Source organism: Lithobates pipiens, unplaced genomic scaffold (assembly GCF_037356315.1).
Source record: "Lithobates pipiens isolate NorthernLeopardFrog02 unplaced genomic scaffold, aLitPip1_a1.2 Scaffold_8, whole genome shotgun sequence".
Taxonomy (NCBI): domain Eukaryota; kingdom Metazoa; phylum Chordata; class Amphibia; order Anura; family Ranidae; genus Lithobates; species Lithobates pipiens.
Window position 1 is genome coordinate 343,806,323 of NW_027507903.1, and position 25,358 is coordinate 343,831,680.

A 25,358-nucleotide genomic window follows, 5' to 3' on the forward strand; every position below is an offset into this window, starting at 1 on the left:
TTTGAAAGTAGAAGTCTTGCCCGAGTGCCACAAAGTGTCTGTTGTTCTGCTGGGATAAGGCTTTCTTCACACTTGTTCATTGCGGGTCTGCATGCAAAATTGTGTGCTTTCTCACAATGCACAAAAAATGCTCCTGGTGATGCCATTATTTCTTAATGATACCTCCATGCATCTTGCCAACGCAAAATACCATTTTTAAAAGGGGTCAGGGACTTATTTAACATGTTTCCTGCATGTAGGGCAGCCCATTGAAAAGAATGGGCTGCTCTAATTGTGCCACGTAAAAAAACGCGCACATGCTCTATTACACCTGCATGGTGTTAACAGAGCCTAATAAGCCACCTGCCTGCCCTCTTTGTTATAAGAATGCCCTGAACGTGTGAACAAGGGGCTTAAACTGGAGCTCCACACAAAAGGGGAGGTTCCGCTTTAAGGTCTCCACCCACCTCCTTTTCAACAAATGGCAGTGCTGTCTTCTGGGACAGGTCACAGGTCCCAGAAGACTGCAGGACCATTCACAATGTGCAGCACAACTTGCTCATGCGCAGTGGGCATCCAGCTTTGAACACGCAAGCTATCACAGCCAGGTGCCCACAGTTAAAATACTGGTGCCAGGGAGAGAAGCCTGCAGAAGGGATGGCTCGGTGAGCACATTGCTGGGCCATGTAAAAGATATGAAAATGTTAATTTTATGAGAGGTATCAAACCCAAAGCAAATGTGATTGACTTTATTGGTACAAAAAGGACAAACACATATATAAAAGTTACAGTTTATTACAGATTTAAAAGTGCATGGACCTTTTGATCTCTTGGTATAACTGTAGGCACAATAATAACTGACTAGCTTTTTCTGGCTTGTTTTGCTGGATCCAACTCTTGTGGGACCTGGATGTAGAATATTTTACATGCGTTTTTTAAATCTGTAATAAACTTTATAACTTTTCTTTTCCTTTATTTTTTATTTTTATGTATTAGTCCTCTTTTGTACCACTAAAGTCCAATCACATTTATTTTAGGTTTGGTACAATACAGGGATGTGGTACCTCATTGACAGCCTTATTTTGTAGTAATAATATTTTATGAGAGAGTCATTTAAAGAAGCTATGACTCCAGTTCTGTTCATATATTTTTTGGGGCTCATGCACATGGGCGCATTGGCCCATACAGCAAAACCACACTGGTGATGACTTGGTGCGGTGTACAGCCTCCCATAGACATGTAAGCCCCTGTACACACGGTCAGACATTCCGACAACAAAAAACTTGTGTTGCATACACATGGTCGGACAAAGTTGTTGGAAAATCCGATCGTACGTAACGTGACAACGTTATTTCATTACGACGGGACTACGTTCAGGCTAGTAGACAATAGCTTTAGTCTAGGAATTTGATCTGAGCCTGCGTGACACTTTGTCCGATCGGAATTCTCTACACCATCATGTTGTCGGAAAGTTTTATAGCCCAGCTCTAAAACTTTGTCCGTCGGATTTTCCGACGGAAACAGTCCGATGGAGCCCACACACAGTCGGATTATCCGACAACACGGTCCGATCGGACATTTTCCGTCGGCATGTCCGACCGTGTGTACAAGGGCTAAAGGTAAAGGCTAGCTTAAAGTGGGGCAAGCACAAAGATGTAATGCCCCAAGTGCTCACTACTTGCGCTGGAGACATACTGGGGTTGATTTACTAAAAAGTGCAGAATCTGGTGCAGCTGTGCATGGTAGCCAATCGGCTTCTAATTTGAACTTGTTCAATTAAGCTTTGACAAATAAAAAAACCCCAGAAGCTGATTGGTTTCCATGCAGAGCTGTAACGGATTTTGCGCTCTCTAGTTTAAGTAAACCAACCCCTATGTCATCGCACATGTGACACTTGGCATAAGTAGTGTACATGTCTGTGGGTGGCTGTAAGCAGCAGTGGCACATCCCAGGCTCCAAAATATGCAGTGGGTTTTAGGGCTGCAACTAATGATTATTTTCATAATCGATTATTTGGCCGATTTATCGCTTTGATTAATAACCTTAAAGTGTGGTGTACAATTTTTAGTTCATATGTAAAGTTTAAAAAAAAAGGCAATTTATTCTTAAATATCTATATGCAGTGGTAAATATAAATAACTATATGGTTAGGGAGCAAAGTCTCTAAACCACTCTGAGAATAACAGACAGAAGAGAGATACTGTATACAGTCTGATAATAATTACCAGATTCAAGCTTTAATAGTATATATACTATTAGAGGTTGAATCTGGTAAATATTATAAGACTCAGAGATTGAATTTGTTATTTGAACAAAAAAAATTAAAGACTTTGTTTTGCTGATATTCATACATAACTGTAATATTATATGCAGGCCATAAAAAACAAACAAACCAGTGTCTTCCTTCAAAAAGAAATGTAATTTTAAGAATGTTTGTTCTATTTACTAATCTTTAGTGGGGTCAAATCGTTGTTAGTTTTTTTTTTTACCACAGTGATGGGAAATTTCAAAATGGCAGAATGGAAAACTTCTTGGTCAAAGGAATTTCCAGACAGTGTATGTGGTTCCAGATTTAAAAAATGCAAATTGCTGAAAAAACGCACTACATGCTTTTCTGCAGCATCTCCATTGTTGTCTATTTGAACCAAAAAAAGCACCGTTTTGCATGGACCCTTTCCAAATATGCAGCGGCTGAAAAAAGCATAGATGTCAATGTGTCTTGTAGGAAACCATGATAATTGGACTGTAGTGCGTTTCTGCAAAAAGCACCAAAAAAACACATGGGTGTGAACCAGGTCTACGTTTAGTATCAGCAGCCTGCTTTTTTGTATAACCTGTGATAACAGAGTTAAAAAGACTAAAATTAGCCCTTTATAGTACAAAAAGAGCAGATAATTGCTAGGGTTGTACCGATACCTAGCATTTGCACAAGTACTTGTACGCCCACAAATGCTCCCGATGCCTTATCCGATACCTGGGATGGGAGAGAGGCGATGCGCAACAGGAAGTCGCCTATCAGTGCCCAGTCATCAGTGTGTGCCACCTATCAGTGCTGCATAATCAATGCCACCTATCAGTGCCACCTATTAGTGCACTGCTCATCGGTGCCTCTCAGTCAGTGCCAGCCATCAGTGCATGCCACCTATCAGTCAGTGCCCAGCCATCAGTGTGTGTGTGTGCGCCACCTATCAGTGCTCATCACTGCTGCATAATCGGTGCCACCTATCAGTGCTCATCACTCAGTGCCAGCCAGTCAGTGCCATCCATCAGTGTGTGCCTCCTATCAGTGCTCATCAGTGCCACCTAATCCTATCAATGCCCAACAGTGCTGCATATTAGGGCCTCCTCATCAGTGAAGTCTATCAGTGAAGCCTCATTGGCACACATCAGTGAATGAGAAAAAGTACTTATTTACAAAATATATCTTTTTTATTTATCAACATGTTCTTTGAAAATTCTTTGTTTACTGTATGACAAGCAAATAAAACAGTTTTTATTCTTTTATAATGTCTTGAGTTACAGTTCTTCATCATTCTAAAGAAGTCCTATGACATGGGAAAAAAACCCGGTATTGTCGAGTACTTGGGGGGGGGGGGGGGGGGAGGATCGATACTTGTACTCGGTCTTAAAAAAGTGGTGTGTGTGTGTGTATTTATGTATGTGTGTGTGTGTGTGTGTGTGTGTGTGTGTATGTATGTATGTATGTATGTATGTATGTATATGTATATGTATATATATATATATATAATATGGGCTGCGGAATTTAATTCCTTGATTAATCGTTAATTTTTTTTGATCGGTAGGCTGCCTGCCTTGGGGCCACTTTGGGCCAAACTGTGGCTGTAGCGCAGTCCTCCTCCCTCCTCCTCTCAGAGACACACAGCGGGAGATGCCCGCAGACTGTGTAATCCAGGCACTGACTACAGTGAGGCTGCAATTATGGGCATGGTAAGGCTGAGTTTGACGTGTGATGTCCTAGCCATGCCCCGCTATGTCAGACTTCGACCGTTGCCATAACAACGGTGCTAAATCAGCTAAAAGTAGTTGGATCTGTATGTGCATTATAATTAATCGATTAAAAAAAAAATCGACTAATTAAACATGAAATTTTATATATATATATACATATATATATATATATATATATATATATATATATATATATATATATATATATATATATATATATAATATAATAAATACCCAGAAGAGGATATATGGGCATTTTAATTAGGAGTCAGACATGAAGGGTGGAGGGGAGATATAAATCTTTTATATTAACCACTTCCATACCAGGACAATTGTTGGCTTTCAGCGCTGTTGCACTTTGAATGACAATTGCGCGGTCATGTAACATTGCACCCAAACTAAATTTTTATCATTTTCTTCCCACAAAAAGAGCTTTCTTTTGTTGGTATTTGATCACCACTACGGTTTTTAATTTTTGCGCTATAAATGAAAAAAGACAGTCAGTTAAAAAAAAAAAAAACTGACCGCCACGGTTAGGCGGCACTGGATAGGCAGCACTGATGAGGAGCTACTAACAGGCATTATTGAGTTGCACTGATGGGCACTTATTTATGGGGACAGGCTAGCAGGTGTTGAGCTCTGATTGGCACCCTTTGGGGGCAGTGCTGATAATTAGTGTGCTGATTATCAGCAAAGACCCCCCGCCCCCTCTGACGGGGAGAGCCGCAGATTGGCTTCTCCATGTGAGTGTGAACCAAGTAAAGCCATTTACCTGCTTCCTGGTTCACGCTGTGATCAGCTGTGATTGGTCACAGCTGATCACGTGGTAAGAAGCCTTGGTGGTCAGATGCTTTATACCACGATTGGAGTTGCGATCTGTCAGACTGTGATCACGTCATATGACGTCCAGTCAGGATATCACAACCACCTTGCCGTCGTCATTTTTCTATAGTGGTTAAAGTAGTACTAAAACCTGAGACTTTTATTTCTTTTTTTCATGGATATGATCATTTTATATATAATGCACAATACTGGTACAAGTTTACTTTAAAATGTAATTGTAACACCTTCTATTACCTTCAGTCTATCAGCCTCCACATTTTCTGGGTTCAGATGCTGATCTTCCCTGCACAGGGGCTCACGTCTTGCCCAGAACTACATGTCCCATGAGGCATTCCTCCTCTCACATTCACAAGTTCTCAGGCACTTACTAACTTGTGTGGATGGTGTACTGAGCTTTATGTGTGCTGCACTGTATTTCCTGATATGTAAACAAATAATGCATTATGTATGCAGGCCAACTAACCTGCTGGCCGATTAATCAATTATGAAAATAGTTGACAATTATTTTCATAATCGATTAGTTGTCAATTAATCTATCGTTGTTTCAGCCCTAGTGTGTTTATGCTGTATGGGTAATTGTGCCTATGTGCGAGAGCCCTCAGGTGATATAATGTTCATCATTTTATTCTTTTTTTTCCCCCCCCAAATGTAGTAGTTTTGTTAATTTAGTTGTTGGGCCTTTAGTTCAATGGCCTCATGTGGTGACTAATATATATATATTTTTTTTTGTCCTCCTAGGTACTATATTTGCATATGGACAGACAGGCACTGGTAAAACATTTACCATGGAAGGTGTTCGAGCTGTTCCGGAGCTTAGAGGAATCATCCCTAATTCATTTGCTCATGTATTTGGCCATATTGCTAAGGCAGAGGGAGATACAAGGTATGCTTTCCCTTTCACGACCCAAAATGATACGTCATTGATGGGCCACTCCCATTAACGGTAGAACCTTCTATTCTTGCTGTTCTATAACATACTGTATACATCAAGGTGTTCATTACTAACCTGGTCCAATTTGTATTAATATATGCAGTGTATTTTTTTTTTTTTTTTTTTTTTTTATCACTTAATTTGTTTGGTTGTATAATTTGTCCACTTCACATATGTTATGAATTTCTTTCTCTTATCTTGTATGTTACAGATTTTTGGTCAGAGTGTCTTATTTGGAGATTTATAATGAGGAAGTACGGGACTTGCTCGGTAAAGACCAGACACAGAGACTAGAGGTGGGGATGATAAAGTTTACATTTATAAACTGTAATTTGCCATATTAAATATTATGTCCTTTTCTTCCCCACAAATGGAGCTTTCTTTTGGTGGTATTTGATCACCTCTGCGCTATAAACAAGACAAGAGCGACAGTTTTGCAAAAAACACAACAACATTTTGTCGTTTTTGCTATACTAAATATCCCAAATGTAAAAAGAAAAATTAAAAACATTTTTTTTTCCCTCGGTTTAGGCCGATATGTATTCTTCTACATATTTTTGGTAAAAAAAATCACAGTAAGTGTATATTGATTGGTTTGCGCAAAAGTTATAGCGTCTACAAAAAAGGGGATAGATTTATGGCATTTTTATTATTATCAATTTATTTTTTTACTAGTAATGAAGGTGAGCTGGCTGTGTTCTAACTGTAGGGGGGTGGGAGTAGAGAGATCGGTGTTCATACTTAGTATGAACACACCATCTCTCTCCTCTCAACTGAGATAACCGGGAGGCATGGGAAGCGGCGTCAAAGACACGCGGCCCACACGCCTGCAGTGGCCTCTTAAAGGAGCGATGTACAGCTACGCCGATTTTGCCCTGCCGAGCCAACCTGCTGTATAACTATGGCGGCTGGTCGGCCAGTGGTTAACTGAAGGGAGATGGTGTTGGAATCCTCCTATGCCCTCAAAGCACTTTTCGGGTGCTTCATACACCTCCCTCTCTTTCCCTCTTCTCTGTATTGTCTATTCTTTTCAGTTTCTTTGAAAATTGCTGTGGATCTATATGGCCTCCTGGACCAGTAGCAAGCTTTCTTGATGAATTCTGTACCTGGCTACCCTAATTTCTTTCTCCTGAAATTCCCACAATCATTCTCGGTGACTTCAACATCCCTGTTAATGTTAACGCTCCTGCTACTTCTAAACTTCTGAACCTAAACTCCTCTTTTGACCTAAAACAATGGACACATGCTTCTACTCACTCTGATGGAAACTGCCTTGACCTTGTATTCTCCTACCAATGCACCCAACATTCTTCTTCCTCTCTCTGATCACCATCTTATTAGCTTCACTCTCTCCTTGTCTTCCTCCACCTTGCCTTCCATCTACCGAACAGTTATCCGTAGAAACCTTTGCTATCTTAACCCTTCTCTTCGTTTTTCTGCTACAGATCATGTCTTTGACAAAATCTCAGCCCTGTCCTGCCCCAACCTGGCAACTGTCTTCAACAGTTCACTGTCATCCACCCTGGACACATTGGCCCTCCTCACTACAAACCGAATCAGACACTGACCGCTACAACCCTGGCAAATAGACAATACCAGAAGGCTCAAAAACATAGCTGCGCTCTTGAGCGTCTGTGGCGTAAGACTAAATCCCAGCAAGACTTCAGCCAATATAAATCTGCCCTTCAAAAATACAGTTCTTGTCTCCCCACTGCCGAACAGACCTGGTTTATCACTCTCATTAACACCCTCTCACGCAGTCCCCGTCACCTCTTTACTACCTTTAACTCTCTACTTCATCCTTCATTACCTCCACCCACCTTACTTACTGCCCAGGAGATTGCTAATCACTTCAAAAATAAGATTGATACAATTTGTGACGAGATCTCCTTTGTACAGATATCTCCCTCACCGTACACTCCTTGTCCACCTGCACAATCAATCCTTCCCTCATTTAACCCATCTGCCATAGGGGAAGTCGCTAAACTTTTTTTTTTTCTTATAATGACCACCTGCCCCCTGGACGCAGATCCCTCGCAAATACTACCATCACCCTCTGGCTCTGTCCTACACTTTCATGCACCTCTTCAATCTTTGTCTCTTCTGGCATCTTCCCCAACCCTCTAAAACATGTAATAGTCATCCTCATACCTAAAAAGGCCTCACTGGACCCTACCAATCTTAACAACCTAAGATCCATCTCCTTACTCCCTTTTGTCTCCAAACTCCTTGAGCATCTAGTCTACAACTGACTGAGCTGCCATCTCTTTGAGAATAACCTCCTTGATCCCCTTCAGTCTGGATTTTCCCCTCAAAACTCCACATAAACTGCTCTCCTAAAACTCACAAATGATGTACTAACAGCTAAAATCAAAGGTCACTATTCCATATCCCTACTCCTTGGACCTCTATGCTGCCTTTGATACAATTGACCAGCCCCTCCTCCTCAAACTCTATTCCCTTGGTCTCTGTGACTGTGCACTCTGTTGGTTTGAATCTTGCCCATCTCACTGCAGCTTCAGTGTCACAACTCTTCCTCCTCTCCTACTCCTCTTACCGTTGGGGGCTGCCAAGGTTTTGTCCTTGGACCTCTCCTGCTCTTGATCAATACCTCCCCCATGGGTCAGCTGATAGCCTCCGATGGATTTCAATACTATTTGTATGCTGATGACACCCAAATCTATTTTTCTACCTCTCAGCTCACTGCATCAGTTTCCTCATGTATCACTGATTTATTAACAGACATATCTGACTGGATTTCACACCACTTCCTCAAACTCAATCTATCCAAAATCAAGCTCATAATATAATTTCTCCCCTAAGTGCCCTTTCCCCTGACTTCTCTGTCAAAATTAGTGGCACAACTATCAGTCCGTCCCCACATGCCAGGGTGCTAGGGGTAACCCTGGACTCTGAACTGTTCTTTTCAGGCCCACATCCAATCCCTGTCCAAATCATGCTACCTCAGCCTCCACAACATCTCCAGAATATGCCCCTTTTTAACCATTAATACCACTAAGCTTCTAATTCACTCCCTGGTTATCTCTTGGCTTGACTACTGCATCCATCCTGAATGCTGCCAGACTCCTCAACCTTACCACCCTTTAATTTTCTGCTACCCCTCTCTGCCAATCCCTCCACTGGCTTCCACTCACCCAACGAATAAACCTCAAAGTACAAACAACAACCTTCAAAGCCATCCGTAACCCTGCCCCCAGCTACATCACTAACCTAGTCTCAAAATATTAACCAAACCACTCTCTTTGGTCCTCTAAGACCTCCTGCTCTCTAGCTCCCGTGTTACCTCCTCCCATGCTCGCCTCCAGGACTTCCCCCAAGTTTCACCCATCCTTTGCAATTCCTTACCCCTATGTGTCAGACTGTCTCCTAATCTATCCATCTTTAGACGATCCCTGAAAACCCTTCTCTTTAATAAAGCCTTCTTTACTAATTTAACTAATGCACTGTGTTTTTACTTTTTCCATCAGCTCATCCCCCTACAGTTTTTTTTTTTTTTGCATCACTTGACCCTCCCTTTTAGATTGAAAGCTCAAATGAGCAGGACCCTCTGATTTCTGTTGTACCAAATTGTATTGTAACTGCTGTCTTCCTTCATTTTGTAAAGCACTGAGCAAAATGTTGGCGCTGTATAAATCCTGTATAATAATAATAATAATAACTGAATTTGGAGACTAGGTGGCACTATTGCACTAATATTTTCATTCAAGGTTCACATTTTTATTTTTTTTTTAAGCTAAAGAGTTTGATAATTATACAAGCTAATGATTTATGTTGCTTTATACAAAGAACCCAGGCATATGTTCAGAACTTTAAATAGCAATCAGTAATCTTTAGTTTGGCCAACTAATACATTTAAAGGTACAGTTCATTGTTATGATTAGCAAACTGAGCCCTGCTATGTAAAATGTAAAGTAAAATCTCTGTGCTTGTGAAAATAGGATAAATGTGAAAATAAGCCAGCCAAAGTATGACCTCATTAGTTTTAACAGTTAAAGCAGTATTGCAATTTACCAATCCTCAGATGTGGTGGTTGCATTTTGTTTTTTCTCTTTTTATGCTTTTTTTCCCCTTCTGTTTTCCCCTGGTGATCTGGACAGTAACACACCACCTGTATTAGAGTGCCTCCACTCTGGATGAAGCAGCATAAGGACACCTTTAGACAAAAGCATTGTTAATCTGGAGGAGGCTAGATGTAGTAGCAGAGTTACATACATTAGCATGTTGAAGCCAAATTCCAGGTAACAGGCAGTTCTAGCAAACCATTTTTTTTTCCTTTTAGGAAAAAGGTTTATATAGAAATAAATCTACAGGAGAGCTTGTTCTGTTGAAAAGCAACAGACTTACTGGCCAAGTCACCGGGTGAAAATAAAGGTGAGAAAGCCTACAAATGAATACAGCCAGCATATCTAAGAATTAGTTAGCTGCAATATAGAATTTTTTTTTCTTTTGGGTTTAATGCTTCTTTAATGGGTCATTCATTTTTGAAATCAGGAATGGATGTTAGCAAATGTTATGTTAGAAGTTCTGAACTAGGTGCCTGCCAGTGAGTATGCCTGATGTGAAATTAATTGTTTGTTGTTATTTTAATATTGTAGGTTAAAGAAAGGCCAGATGTGGGAGTTTACATCAAGGACTTATCGGGTTATGTAGTAAACAATGCAGATGATATGGACCGGATTATGACTTTGGGTCATAAAAATCGTAAGGTTTTTTTTTGTTTGTTTTTTTTTGTTTTTCAGGAGGTGTTTTCTGCAGACTTCTACTTTTAGCTTGAAAGAGGAAAGTTTATTCAGTTGTTGGTGGGCTGTATCCAGAAGCCAATGTTCTCTCACCATTCAGGTGTAGGCAGCCTGGGTGTTTAGAGCATTGATTTTATTGCGTTTACAAAGAAACTACTTTTTGTCTCCTTTCTTACAGGAGGGAATTGTTATCTACTGCTTGCCACTTTTATTTTCCATTTTCTTAACAAAAGTTCAGAACAATATTAAATTTTATAGCAATATGAAGTAACCATTTTTAGTATTTTAACATTCATTTTGGCAGTTAAGTAGCAGGCCCTCCTTTAGTGTACCAGGATTGTTGACATTTACCCCAGTTGGATCCTTTACAGTCATTTTGTTCATTGTGATGTAACTCGGGCTTCTTTAAATAATTTTTTTGAGGTTCAGTAGATCTGACCACTCCAGCAGCTTTGGAGCTACTTTTTCAGGAATAGCTTACTGCTGACAGTCTGTGTGAATGACCTTCATCGTATCATGACAATGGTTTCCCATTTATTGCTGAAAGTTAAAATCCCTTTTAACTACTACATTTGTTGTGGGTAATCTTAGTCATACAGTGGCAGATTCTATTGCATTGCTCTCTGCGTGACAAAAGACCTGTTCCCTTAGATGCCAGATACTTATTGAGCACCATAGTGAGACAGTGATGTATTACTCATGACCATTTTTCATTGCATGATTTTCTAGACACATTTTGCTCCTTGCCTTCTCTTTATTTAAAAAAGAGTAGTACTTTTTTAAGCCAGTTATTTCTTCTACTGAGGTTTACAGGAATTATTGCAATGGCAGTTCTGGTGCTAGCAACACCTCACCAATGGCATAATCCCCAAATTGCTGCTGCTAATGCTTCCTTCTGTGTGTAGAAAACTGAAGATTTTATTTTGGCTTAAACTATGTCAAACAACCTTTTATTTTTATAACACTTTTTTTTTCTTTTTTTCTTTTTCGACTTTATACTGTTGCTTTATATTGTGACATGTCATAGAGACCTATAAAGTTAGGATCTGGTCCCCTCTTAACCTGGTGCACTTCAAAGCATGTTTCAGGCTGGCTTCCTTATACAACCCTTTTCATTTTGAATGAGCTGTGAATGCACCCAAGTGTATGAAAAAACTAGATTCTGTATATTTTTCAAAATGCAGAATACTGTAATGCACAAATACAGTGCATTACCATGGAGTAAGCAAGCCCTACTGAAAGGTTAACTCAATTTGGTACAAAAAAACAAGGTTTACGACACTTTTTATTTTTTTTACTTTATTCTGTTACTTTATATTGTGACATGTCCTAGAGACCTATACAGTTAGGATCTGGTCCCCCCTTAACCTGGTGCATTACCATGGAGTAAGCAAGCCCTACTGAAATGTTCACTCAATTTGGTACAAAAAAAATATTTTTTTGCAGTTTAGATGATTATCTTACTTGTATGCCAAATTTGATATATTTTACTTTTATCTTCAGGGTCTGTTGGGGCCACAAACATGAATGAGCACAGTTCTCGTTCCCATGCAATCTTCACTATCACCATAGAATGCAGTGAGAAGGGAGCTGATGGCAACATGCATGTACGAATGGGAAAACTGCATCTTGTAGATCTTGCGGTAAGTCTTTTTTTATTTTTTGCAAAAATGTCTTAAAGGGATATTCCTATTTATCTGGATTTCTAAATAAACAACCAAAGAAGCAGAGGACTGAAACATGGCCTATCAAATACAGTGTTCTATAGATTCATTTTATTTTTTAGTTGCTCTGGCTCTGTCATCCGCTGTAAAATCTGTAATTTCAGCTTTTGGTCACAATAAAACACAGAAGGGGAGGTATTGTTTGTCTTACTGGTTGTAGGAATGAGAAGGAAGAAGTTGTCTAGTTTTCTGGAAATACACACTTTTTTAACCCACTACATCACCTTTCCTCATGTGAAAAATATGGAGCAGAAACCGGCCGACTTTTATCAGTGTGTGTATACTGCTTTCTGTTCAACAAAAGCCGGTCTAATGGGTGGCTTCTGCCATATAGTCATGCAGAAAAAACATAATTTAATCATCACTAATCTCTGTATCCTGGCAGGGGAGTCCCAGCTGTCAGAATATAATCGTTCGGTAGGGAGGTCCCTGCAGCAACATTGCTTGTGTTGATGTGGGGATCTGTCAGGTTTTTCCCCAGCCCCCTCCTTAACATTATTTACTAAGAGAAAACTTCAGTTGTGGATTTTTCATAAAAGAGCAAGTTAAAGATATTTTCCTAAAAAATAACAAACATGTTATACTTACCTGCTCTGTTGCAGTGGATTCGCACAGAGCAGCCTGAACCTCTTCTTCTCGGTTCCCTCTTCTGTGCTCCTGGCCCCTCCCTCCTGTTCCGTGCCCCCACAGCAAGCAGCTTGCTATGGGGGCACCCGAGCCGAGTCACATTTAGACACCGAGCCCCGACCTGGCCCCGATCCCTCTCTCCCTTGATTTGCTAGCTGACTTTGACAGCAGCAGGAGTCAATGGCGCCACTGACGGCTGAGACACCTGTGGACATTGTTGGACTGCGAGGGACCACAGGTAAGCGTTAAGGGAGGCTGCTGCACATAGAAGGCTTTTTATCTTAAGGCATAGAATGCCTTAAGATAAAAAACCTTCTGCCTTTACAACCCCTTTAAATTGAGCAGGAAATTATATATTTTTTTTAAGTTGTGCTATGTGAATGGGATAATGTAACAAACCCAAATCCCACTTTGGGCTGCAGAAGTGGAAATACATTTTAAAGGCAAACTAATAGGGATTTAAGTTTGTTTTGTTTGATTTGTTTACTTGTTTGAAAAATTTCAAACATCTGCTTTATATGCAGTATCTTTACAGTTGCTTAAGTGAAATCCTTGACACAGAAGTTACGGTTTTCAAAAGAGAGAGAAAACACACTGAGGGAGACTTACTAAAACTGGTGCACACAGAATATGGTGCAGCTGTGCATAGTAACTAGTCAATTTATAGGTTTTAGCCCTCGTTCACACCGGTGAGATTTGTCATGAGATTTGACAATTCCAAATCGCATGACAAGTTGCGCCCCATTTCCGGCAATGGAACAGTTCAAATTGCTGCGACTGAGAAAAATTCCTGCACCTTTTTCCAATTTCATTGCAACTTGCATAGACTTCTGTTAAACAAAGTTGCAAGCAGCAATTAAATCAAAGGTGCAAATCGCACTGTTCTGTAGCTTTGAAATCATGCTGAAGTAGTGAACCAGGGCTTATTGTCAAAGCTTATTTGAACAAGTTGTTCCAGATTTACTAAAACCCCTTTTTTAGTAAATCTTCCCCTATGGGTTACCTGAAATCTGAGAATTTTAGTATGCGTGTGTAAAGGTGTCTAGTGCTCCACCTGTTGGCTTTAAATGTTAATTTATTTTCTTACATCAGGGGACACAGAGCCATAGTTGTTACTATGTGGGTTATAGGGCCACTGATAGGTGATGGACACTGGTACGCCCTAAGGCAAGAAGTGTACTCCTTATATAACCTCTCCCTCTACTGGGAATCCTCAGTTTTTTCGCCAATGTCTAAGGTGTTGGTCATGAGTAAAGATGTGCTGTTCTGAGCTCCACTGGAAGCTTCCTTGCTGGTGCTAGCAATGCTGACTGGATCCGTTCTGATGTCCTTTTATGGGCTAAATGGATGGTACGCGGGCCTCGTGTCCCAAGAAACGACGCTTTGCTTGGGAACGCTTCTCTTTATAGAGCTGGACCCTGGGATCCAGTACTTTTTGGTAGTAAGGCCATAAAGTTTTTACTGGCAGGGTGCTGTCACAGGTCCAGGATTGTGGGTAACCTGAGGTTCCCCTGTTCCTGAAGGTTACCTAAAAGGCCTCTGAGCCCACCATAAAGGGTGAAGATTGTTTGTTTGTTTTTGTTTTTTTTTAGACCCTGCTGCAAGGAAAAGTTGAGGGAGACTTTCTCAGGAATTTCTTCTTCTATATATATATATATATATATATATATATATATATATATATATATATATATATATATATATAATATTTTAATGCCTATGTGTCACCACTGGGGGTTGTATTGAGCACTCACCAACCTGATGCTGGAAACAGCACAGAAGCCTTCATATTTCATCTCCTCCGGTAAGAACGGGGGTCTGCTTCTCTTCCTGTGCCCCCAAAATAGTTTTTTTCCCTTCAGGGTATAGGATGCCAAACTAGTTTCCTTTTAAAAAAAAAAAAAAGAGACAGACCGCGGCAGTGGAAGATTTACCCCCTACCATGCCTGTATGTTCCACAGGACGCCGCTCGCGTGGGAAAGCACTTTTCTTTGAAAGGAAAGTGGGGGCGTAATTCGCACAGGGGGACGCCAGCCACACATGTAGGAAGTTGATTTTAGCGCTATGTGTGTGAAGCTGCTGCTGGCTGTGGAGGGACAGAGCAGGAGGATGGCTTGTTCAGGTTAGTAAAAACGAGAACAAAAGTGTTAGGGACTTTAGGGAAGCCAAAACCTGGTAAGGTCATGTATTTCCATCCCTTGGGACTTTAAATGAAATCATTCAAGAAGAGAGTACAAAGGGTGGGACTTTATATGAAGAACATGGTTGCAAATAGGTAAATAGGTGAACACTGGGAAGGATAAAATATACAAACAAAATTGATATTAGGAAAAACAATAAACATAATATTCACAATAAACATGATAGTAGCGTAAAATCCTACAATGTAACCATTGCCAATAAATACTAATGATAACATGCAGTCGCACAATATAATCATTACCATAAATAAACAATAAATATGGATAAGATCATTATTACTAATAATAATAATGATAATAACAAGAGATTAATATAATCAGATTTGTAATAAATTCCAGGAGTCACCAGAAATTGGAGTTAATTGCAGTAATATTAAAGATAGTATCTGCAGGACCTAAGGCCTCACTAGACCTGTACAGATTGAGGTTGTGTATGAGATTGTTAGGGGAAATGGTGGCCTCCTTCAAGGTCGTCCCTTACGCTCAGTTTTTACTCAAAAACTGCTTCAAAACACCATCCTGTTGGTCTGGAATAAAAAGATTCAGGCCTTATTTTGTTTCCAATACGCTTGGCTCCCGATGTAAGTCAGAGTCTAAATTGGTGGCTTTTATCCAGCAAAAGGGATAATCTTTTCTACCTGTATCCTGGAAGGTGTTAACAACAGATGCCAACCTTCTAGGCTAGGGAGCAGCCCTGGAAGAAGATTCTGTCCAGGGGAGATGGTCCAGGTTAGAGGACCTTGCCTATCAACTTTTTGGAAGATTCGGGCAGCACGTCTGGCCCTAGAATCTGGGATGGTCAGACTACGGGATTGTCCTGTCAGGATTCAGTCTGACAAGGCCACGGCAGTGGCTTACATCAATCACCAGGGGGACATGAGAGGTTGCGCATCCCAAAAAGAGGTGAACAATGTTCTTGCTTGGGTAGAACACAACATTCCTTGCCTATCGGCAATTTTTCATTTCGGGTATAGAGAATTGACAGGCGGACTACTTGAGTCGCCAACAGCTATTTCCGGGAGACTGATCTCTTCACCCTGACATATTCCTTGTGATATGTCAGAAATTGGGTATTCCGGACATGGACCTATTCGTGTCCAGATTCAACAACAAAGTCAACAACTATGTGTCGAGAACAAGGGACCTGCTAGCAGGCGGAACAGATGGATTAGTCTTCCCATGGGATCAGTTTTTACTGATCTATGCATTTCCTCCAGTTTTGCTACTTCAGCGCCTTCTCCGAGGGATTAAGCAGGAATGAAAGGAGGTGATTCTGGTGGCCCCAGTGAGTCCCAGAAGATGTTGATTTACCAAGATCATAAAGATGGCAATAGGAGTCCTTCGGCCATTATAGTCAGACCTTCTCGCACAAGGTCCGGTATTTCATCCTACCTTACGGACAAAAGATTAAACAGGCTTGACTGTTGAATCCCACTTTATAAAAGATTGTGGGTGATCTGCTTCGATAGTGTCTACTTTTGATTAATGCCAGGAAGCTAGCTTCCAGAATCATTTTACTATAGAGTCTGGAAGGAATATGTTTCTTGGTGTGGATCCAGTGGTTGGCACCCCAGGAAGTATGTCGTAAGCATATCCCTGATTTCCTGCATATGGGGTCTGAAATGAAGCTGGCCTTGTCAGTGTTTTTTTTCAATGGCCTCTTGCTTCCCACTCTTGGTGCGTAGCTTATTCAGGGGGTAACATGGATTAATTCCCCTATCACGGTACCTCTAAGTTCTTGGGATTTAAAATTGGTCTTATCGGCTTTGCTAAATCAGCCGTTTGAGCCGTTATGAGAAATTCTCTTGGTTCTTTTTGACAAGAAAGATAATCTTTCTGGTTGCCATTTCTTCTGCTAGAAGAATATCGGAACTGGTGGCTCTGTCTTGTAAAGAGCCATATTTGATCATGCATAAGGATGAGATGGGTTTATATCCTCATCCTGAATTCCTACCGAAAATGGTAACAGGTTTTTTTCAGTTAAACCAAGATATTATTTTGCCTCCCTTTTCCCAAAGCCTCAATCTAGGGAAGAGAAGGCGCTACATTCTCTTGATGTAGTAAGAGTGATCAGAGTCTATTTAAAGGAGACCACTCCGGTTCGCAAAACAGATGTTTTTGTTTGTCCTGCCAGAAGGTCCAAAGATGTGGACAGGCAGCGTCAAAATCCACTATTTTCCTAATGGATTCGTCAAGTGATTGTTCAAGCTTCAGCTTAAAGAAGAAAATTCTTCCTTCCTTCTTATGTTAGAGCACTCTCATCCAGGGCGATTAGTGCCTCTTGGCTGGTGCATCATCAGGCCTCTATGGCTCAGATCTGTAAGGCTGCGACTTGGTCTTCGGTTCTGGGCTCCTGTTTCCTTGATTCTGTCTCCCCCCCTTCAGTTACCATTGCTATGGGACATCCCACATAGTTATTACTATGGCGCTGTGTCCCCTGATGTAAGAAAAGAAAATAGGATTTTTAAAACAGCTTACCTGTAAAATCTTTTTCTTTGATGTACATCAGGGGACACAGAGATCCCTCCCTTCTTGGTATACACTTTTATTGCTAGGCTACAAAACTGAGGACTCCCAGTAGTGGGAGGGGTTATATAGGGAGTACACTTCTTGCATTGGGGTGTGTCACTGTGCAATTGTCGCACGACTGCGCAATTGTCAGCTAAAGCGACGCAGTGCCGAATTGCCAAAAGTGCTCTGGTCTTTGGCCAGCAAAATGGTCCGGGGCTTAAGTGGTTAACGCGTGCCTAACAACAAAAAACTTTCATTGTTGAAAAACACATACAATTGGTTAGCCTTTAACATATTAAATTAAGAAAATATATGCAGGCATTCTATACTTTATACTTTTAAACAGACAGCAGTAATTCTTTTTTGAAAAACTGTAAAGTCTTTTTGGATCATTTGAATCCGAAACTAGATAGTGTTATTTCTCCTATTACATCACCATAAATTAATTTCAAAAGTGTCGTTCTCACCACTGCTCTTAAAAAACATTTTTAGTGGAAGAAAGGGGAAAGGAGATCAGCACTGTGCACAGCTGCATTTATTCTCCCCTTCTTCTTCACACAGCATTCGAGCAGTTGGAGCCATTGGCTCTTGCTGCTGTCAATCAAATGCAGTTAAGAGGAAGTCCTGCTGTGTAAGTCTTTGAAGCGTGGCTTCATAGACACACAGGTCGGGAGCGAGCATGCACAGTATGTCCCCATATGAAACGGCTTGCTATGGGGACAGAATAAGAAGAGGAGGAGCCAAGATCGCCGCCAGGGACACAAGAAGAGGAGGATTGGGGGCCACTCTGTGCAATACCACTGTACAGAGCAGGTGAGTATAACATGTTTGTTATTTTGATGACTTTAGTAAAACTTTAAGTTACCACTGAGGGTTTTGCAACTGGTTTCCCTGTAGTCTTCATTCATTGGGTAATTCTGTTAATGGTTTAGTGCCTATTATGTTCTGTAAAGCGCAGTAAAATGCAGTTCTACTTTTCTATTCAAGGCATTTCAAGTATAACCAATGGCAAAACTTTTTTTATTTATTTTTTAGCGTGGCGAGGGTTTAGAACACCGTTCAGGTGTCCCTGTTGGGGAACTTGACTCCATTTCATTTGTTTACCTTTATCACCAAAACTAAAGGTGAAAGAAAATCCGAAAACTCGTATTGTCCTTAGAAGAGAAACTGAGGGGATATCTGGTGACAACCAGGGAGTCCTTTACTTTGAAGGGGGTTTCCTCTCACTTCCTGTTGTGGCTGTGGGGCAGGAAGGGAAATATCCAGAATAGGACACAGATGGCAAAAAATAACTCACAGGGGTTATAACCCTCCCTTACTCTTTCCAAAATGGGGAAAAAAGTTTTGCCTTTAGTTCTTCATGAAGCTATTTTACGATGAAATTGTTTTTATCCATTGCATCTTTTTTTTGTTCCTTGCGTTCTCTAGATTATCTGTATACATAAAAAACAAAAATTGCAGCACTAAATAATGCGAGATACTAGTGACAATACACACCAGACAAATATCAAAAAAATATTGTGATAAAAAAATTTATGAGAGTAAACTCAATGAAAACAGTGAGCCACAACAATAGTGGTGAAACTAATAAATATTAATAAAAAGAAAATAAATATCAAATCCAAAATGCATAACATTAAATTATAAAAAATAATCTGCAGTTCATAGAGAATCACAGAGAATGGGAAAATGCTATGCAGATAAAAAAAATCCTCATGAGAGGTCAAGACTCTACAACATCAATGAATCAGTCCTTCATGTAACCCCATCCAATTCTTTTACGGGGGACTTCAAATATATGCGGTAGTATGGAAATGTGATACTTGCCATCCAAATTCCACCAGTAGCAAACTTCTAAGAAGATGGCAGGTGCACTTATCATAGAACAATAATGGGTACTCTTACCCTAAGGTGTGGACCCACACACCGTAATGGTGGGTCAATCGTGCATCAAAGTGAATCCACTGCAAATGGTCCTCCAAACGGAACAATCAAACTCCCGACTCTCGATCGAGATATCCGATGCAGGTTGTCTGTGTTTCGAACTTCCCGAAAGTGTGATCATGAAGGTAGGTATAATGAGAAAAAATAGGAAAAAAATGCCTCCACATACAGTAGATCATTCAAGTACAAAAAATGTATTTAAAAATGTTAAATTATAAAAAACATAAATCATGAAGGTACAAGCCGTCAAAAGAAATTATGCATACAGTGCCTTGCGAAAGTATTCGGCCCCCTAGAACTTTTCAACCTTTTGCCACATTTCAGGCTTCAAACATAAAGATATAAAATTTTTATTTTTTGTGAAGAATCCCCAACAAGTGGGACACAATTGTGAAGTGGAACGAAATCTATTGGATAAAATATGGTAAAAGTATCCCTGCGCTATCAACAAGAGCATAAGCTATCCCTAAAAAAAATCTATTGGATATTTTAAACTTTTTTAGCAAATAAAAAACTGAAAGGTGGTGCGTGCAAAATTATTCGGCCCCTTTTACTTTCAGTGCAGCAAACTCACTCCAAAAGTTCAGCAAGGATCTCTGAATGATCCAATGTTGTCCTAAATGACTGATGGTGATAAATAGAATCCACCTGTGTGTAATCAAGTCTCTGTATAAATGCACCTGCTCTGTGATAGTCTCAGGGTTCTGTTGAAAGCGCAGAGAGCATCATGAAGACCAAGGAACACACCAAGCAGGTCCGTAATACTGTTGTGGAGAAGTTTAAAGCCGGATTTGGATACAAAAAGATTTCCCAAGCTTTAAACATCCCAAGGAGCACTGTGCGAGCGATCATTTTGAAATGGAAGGAGTATCAGACCACTGCAAATCTACCAAGACCTGGCCGTCCCTCTAAACTTTCAGCTCAGACAAGGAGAAGACTGATCAGAGATGCAGCCAAGAGGCCCATGATCACTCTGGATGAACTGCAGAGAACTACAGCTGAGGTGGGAGAGTCTGTCCATAGGACAACAATCAGTCGTACACTGCACAAATCTGACCTTTATGGAAGAGTGCTGAAAATATACTAATAGTAGGGGCTCTGAGCAAATATAAATATCAATCACAAAATGTGAGACTTTGATAATCCTATAGCATCTAAAGTGATAAACACCCTATCACCAAATACAGTAAAAAACAAAAGATTACAAACAAATATATAATAAGAGCAATAATAAATAAAGTCCCAATTGGATACTGACACCAAAAAGAAAGAATATATAAATCCAAATTCCAAAACAGTGATTCTTTCAGTGAAAAACTCCTTCTGAATCCATAAATCAGAAAAAAAGCTGGAATCTTCTACAACGTAGTGACACGTCCCTTCACCAAAACTTATGGACATAGAAAACACCCCACTTGTGAAGATAAAGTTGTCTTCTTACCAGATGCTGTTGACTACTTTATTTAAAAAGATAGTCAAATAGGCTTATGCAGGTAAATTCCCTGCTCACATGGAATAAGGTGGACCTCCTATGGACAGAAGCTTCTCCTCATAGACTCAGACAGGTCATACAAAAAAAGTAAGTAAATTTAAAAAAAACATAAGGCCAAATGGCTGCTTACATATGCCGGTGCCCGACCTGGCACTGGGGCTGCTTGCTTAAAACAAACGTTTCGTAATGGATACGTGGTTCCTCGTGGTGTAGGGCGTGCGTTCCACCAAGGAGCAGCCGATAACCAAAGACGACCGAAACTGTGCGCGTACGAACGTGACTGGATACCGCCTCGACGTACGTTTCATTTGACACGTCATCAGGAAGCGTACCCAGTCACAAAGTCAGCGTTCTTTATGGTGTCTCGATCGATCCATAGACCAATCGAGAGACACTTAATTTAGTGCGCAGCCTCAGTCCCACTCAAGGCTAACAACAATACATGGTTCATTAAAACATAACTGGCAAATAAACACTAAAACATAATTACCCCAAAAACGCAGGGATGAATTATACATACCAGAAATTTAATAGTAAAAAAAAAAAAAAATTAAAAAATACACATATAATAATCCGATGGGATTTTCCATTAGAAAACAAGAGGGAGTAAGTTGCTTGTAATTTGCAAAATAACCTCTAGATGTCAGTCTGTAGTTGAAAATTTTCATACCACTGACTAGACAAAAAGAGGGATTTTTCCACCTAACTGATTAATTATAGTTTTCTTATAAAAAAATATATATAATTTTTTAATATATTAGTGCCATTACCAGAAAAATACTTGGCACTATTTCTGGCTCCAGATGTAAGGAAAAACAACAAAAAGCAAAACCCCACATCATAGGCCAGAAAAAAACGCCAAATAAATTCGGAAATGGAGGAATGGCAGAAAAGTGCCTAAATCAAACAATACGGGGAACATTTCAATCATTCGACAAAAAACAATTTAAATCAAGCTCTATGTTCATTCCTAAAGGCTGCATTGTTTTTAATTTATATATCCACTTTGTTTCATTCTTTGATATTTCCCTTTTCATGTGGGTTCCTCTCCAAAGTTTTGAGATCTTATCGATCCCATAAAATTTACAGAGTGAAGGATCGCTATCGTGATGTGATTTGAAATGTCTTGACACGCTATGATTGGGAAAACCTTTCTTAATATTTGTGAGATGTTCATTAATTCTAATTCTTAACTGTCTAGTAGTTCGACCTACATACTGCATGGAACAAGGGCATTCCAGCACATAGGTTACATGATCCGAAATTGGTTTAATTTTATACTCCAGCTTAGTGACTTGGGATTGGAACTGAATAACCTTCCTTGATGAACCGGGTCCTCTGGTGGTCTTGCAGGCTTTGCATCTCGTGCAGTAATGGAAACCGGATCCATCAAGGAAGGTTACAAGTTTTTTTGGGGGGTCGGGGACATTACGGGCCAGTTGATTTCTCAGACCCGGTGCCCTTCTGTAGATAAATTTGGGGTTCTGTGGAATGATAGAGGCCAGATCTTTATCTTGTTGTAAAATAGGCCAATATTTTTTAAAAATAGTTTCTACTTGTCTATACTGCCTATTGGTGGAACGCACGCCCTACACCACGAGGAACCACATATCCATTACGAAACGTTTGTTTTAAGCAAGCAGCCCCAGTGCCAGGTCGGGCACCGGCATATGTAAGCAGCCATTTAGCCTTATGTTTTTTTTAAATTTACTTTTATTATTAAACGGTGTCACGCTATGGATTTTTGTTTGGCTTTTTTTGTATGACCTGTCTGAGTCTATGAGGAGAAGCTTCTGTCCATGGAGGTCCACCTTATTCCATGTGAGCAGGGAATTTACCTGCATAAGCCTATTTGACTATCTTTTTAAATAAAGTAGTCAACAGCATCTGGTAAGAAGACAACTTTATGTTCACAAGTGGGGTGTTTTCTATGTCCATAAGTTTTGGTGAAGGGACGTGTCACTACGTTGTAGAAGATTCCAGCTTTTTTTCTGATTTATGGATTCAGAAGGAGTTTTTCACTGAAAGAATCACTGTTTTGGACTTTGGATTTATATTTATATATTCTTTCTTTTTGGTGTCAGTATCCAATTGGGACTTTATTTATTATTGCTCTTATTATATATTTGTTTGTAATCTTTTGTTTTTTACTGTATTTGGTGATAGGGTGTTTATCACTTTAGATGCTATATGATTATCAAAGTCTCACATTTTGTGATTGATATTTATATTTGCTCAGCGCCCCTACTATTAGTATATTTTCAGCACGACAAGTCGTTTTCTTGTTTTTTTTAGGGAGCAGCTATTAGTGTTTTACTTAGTCTATTTGATCCACTGAGTATTAGTCTATATTTTTTTTCACTTTTTGAGTGGCGCAGGGTTTACTAGTCGCTGTTTTTTCAGCTACTTTTTTCACCTTTATGGAAGAGTGGCAAGAAGAAAGCCATTTCTCAAAGATATCCATAAAAAGTCTCCTCTAAAGTTTGCCACAAGCCACCTGGGAGACCCACCAAACACGTGGAAGAAGGTGCTCTGGTCAGATGAAACCAAAATCAAACTTTTTGTCCACAATGCAAAATGATATGTTTGGCGTAAAAGCAACACAGCTCATCACCCTCAACACACCATCCCCACTGTCAAACATGGTGGTGGCAGCATCATGGTTTGGGCCTGCTTTTCTTCAGCAGGGACAGGGAAAATGGTTAAAATTGAGGGAAAGATGGATGCAGCCAAATACAGGACCATTCTGGATGAAAACCTGTTGGAGTCTGCAAAAGACCTGAAACTGGGACGGAGATTTATCTTCCAACAAGACAATGATCCCAAACATACAGCAAAATCTACAAAGGAATGGTTCACAAATAAATGTATCCAGGTGTTAGAATGGCCAAGTCAAAGTCCAGACCTGAATCCAATCGAGAATCTGTGGAAAGAGCTGAAAACTGCTGTTCACAAACGCTCTCCATTCAACCTCACTGAGCTCGAGCTGTTTTGCAATGAAGAATGGGCAAGAATTTCAGTCTCTCGATGTGCAAAACTGATAGAGACATACCCCAAGCGACTTGCAGCTGTAATCGCAGCAAAAGGTGGCTCTACAAAGTATTAACGCAAGGGGGCCGAATAATTTTGCACGCCCCACTTTTCATTTTTTTATTAGTTAAAAAAGTTTCAAAAAAAACAATAGATTTCGTTCCACTTCACAATTGTGTCCCACTTGTTGGTGATTCTTCACAAAAAATAAAAATTTGATATCTTTATGTTTGAAGCCTGAAATGTGGCAAAAGGTTGAAAAGTTCAAGGGGGCGGAATACTTTCGCAAGGCACTGTAGGCAGAATAATCAATAAAAAGCATGGTATATCTGGCCGACAGGCTATGTACCCGACATTTTTCGCACCATAGCGCTCAACTGGTGCATAAACCTGCTGTCAAGACTCCACACTATATATATAGTGTGCACAGTGTGCAGAGACCGCCCTGTCCGCCGCCGGCTCCGTGGGGACAACAGAGAAATCCCTGCTCAGCAAGCGGATTATCATGGGCGGATCATTACTGATCTGTCCCGTGTGAAAGGGGCCTTAGTGTCAGCAGATTATGCCAGGTCTCTTCTTAGTGTCAGCAGAGTATCAGTGTTGGATAGCCTGTATTGAATGGGCTTTATGTGTTTTGATGTAATTGTATTAAAGAGCATTTATATATATATATATTAGCGTGGAGTCTTGACAGCAGGTTTATGCTCCAGTTGATGCACTATGGTGCGAAACATGTCAGGTACATAGCCTGTCGGCCAGATATACCATGCTTTTTATTGATTATTCTGCCTATGCATAATTTCTTTTGACGGCTTGTACCTTCATGAATTATGTTTTTTATAATTTAACATTTTTAAATAAATTTTTTGTACTGGAGTGATCTACTGTATGTGGAGGCATTTTTTTTTCTATTTTTTCTCATTATACCTACCTTCATGATCCCACTTTCGGGGAGTTCGAAAACACAGACAACCTGCATCGGATATCTCGTTCGAGAGCCGGGAGTTCGATTGTTCCTTTTGGAGGACCATTTGCGGTAGATTCACTTTGATGCACGATTGAACCACCATTAAGGTGTGTGTGTCCACACCTTAGGGTAAGAGTACCCATTATTGTTCTATGATAAGTGCACCTGCTATCTTCTTAGAAGTTTGCTATTGGTGGAATTTGGATGGCAAGTATCACATTTCCATGCTACCGCATATATTTGAAGTCCCCCGTATAAGAATCAGATGGGGTTACCTGAAGGAATGATTCATTGATGTTGTAGAGTCTTGACCTGTCATGAGGATTTTTTTCTGTGCATAGCATTTTCCTATTCTCTGCGATTTTCTATGAACTGCACAG

The 25,358-nt window shown here is 40.1% G+C and overlaps 1 protein-coding gene across 2 annotated transcripts in view; it reads left to right on the plus strand.

Annotated features, from left to right (window-relative positions):
• The window catches only part of KIF3A (kinesin family member 3A), a 133,693-nt gene that overhangs the window by 27,030 nt on the left and 81,305 nt on the right, over nucleotides 1-25,358 (plus strand). For both annotated transcript variants that reach the window (XM_077473230.1, XM_077473231.1), the window contains exons 3-6: nucleotides 5,530-5,674; nucleotides 5,934-6,018; nucleotides 10,339-10,444; nucleotides 11,986-12,125. In XM_077473230.1, coding sequence (XP_077329356.1) covers nucleotides 5,530-5,674; nucleotides 5,934-6,018; nucleotides 10,339-10,444; nucleotides 11,986-12,125 — 476 coding nt within the window. The remainder of the gene's footprint in view (nucleotides 1-5,529; nucleotides 5,675-5,933; nucleotides 6,019-10,338; nucleotides 10,445-11,985; nucleotides 12,126-25,358) is intronic.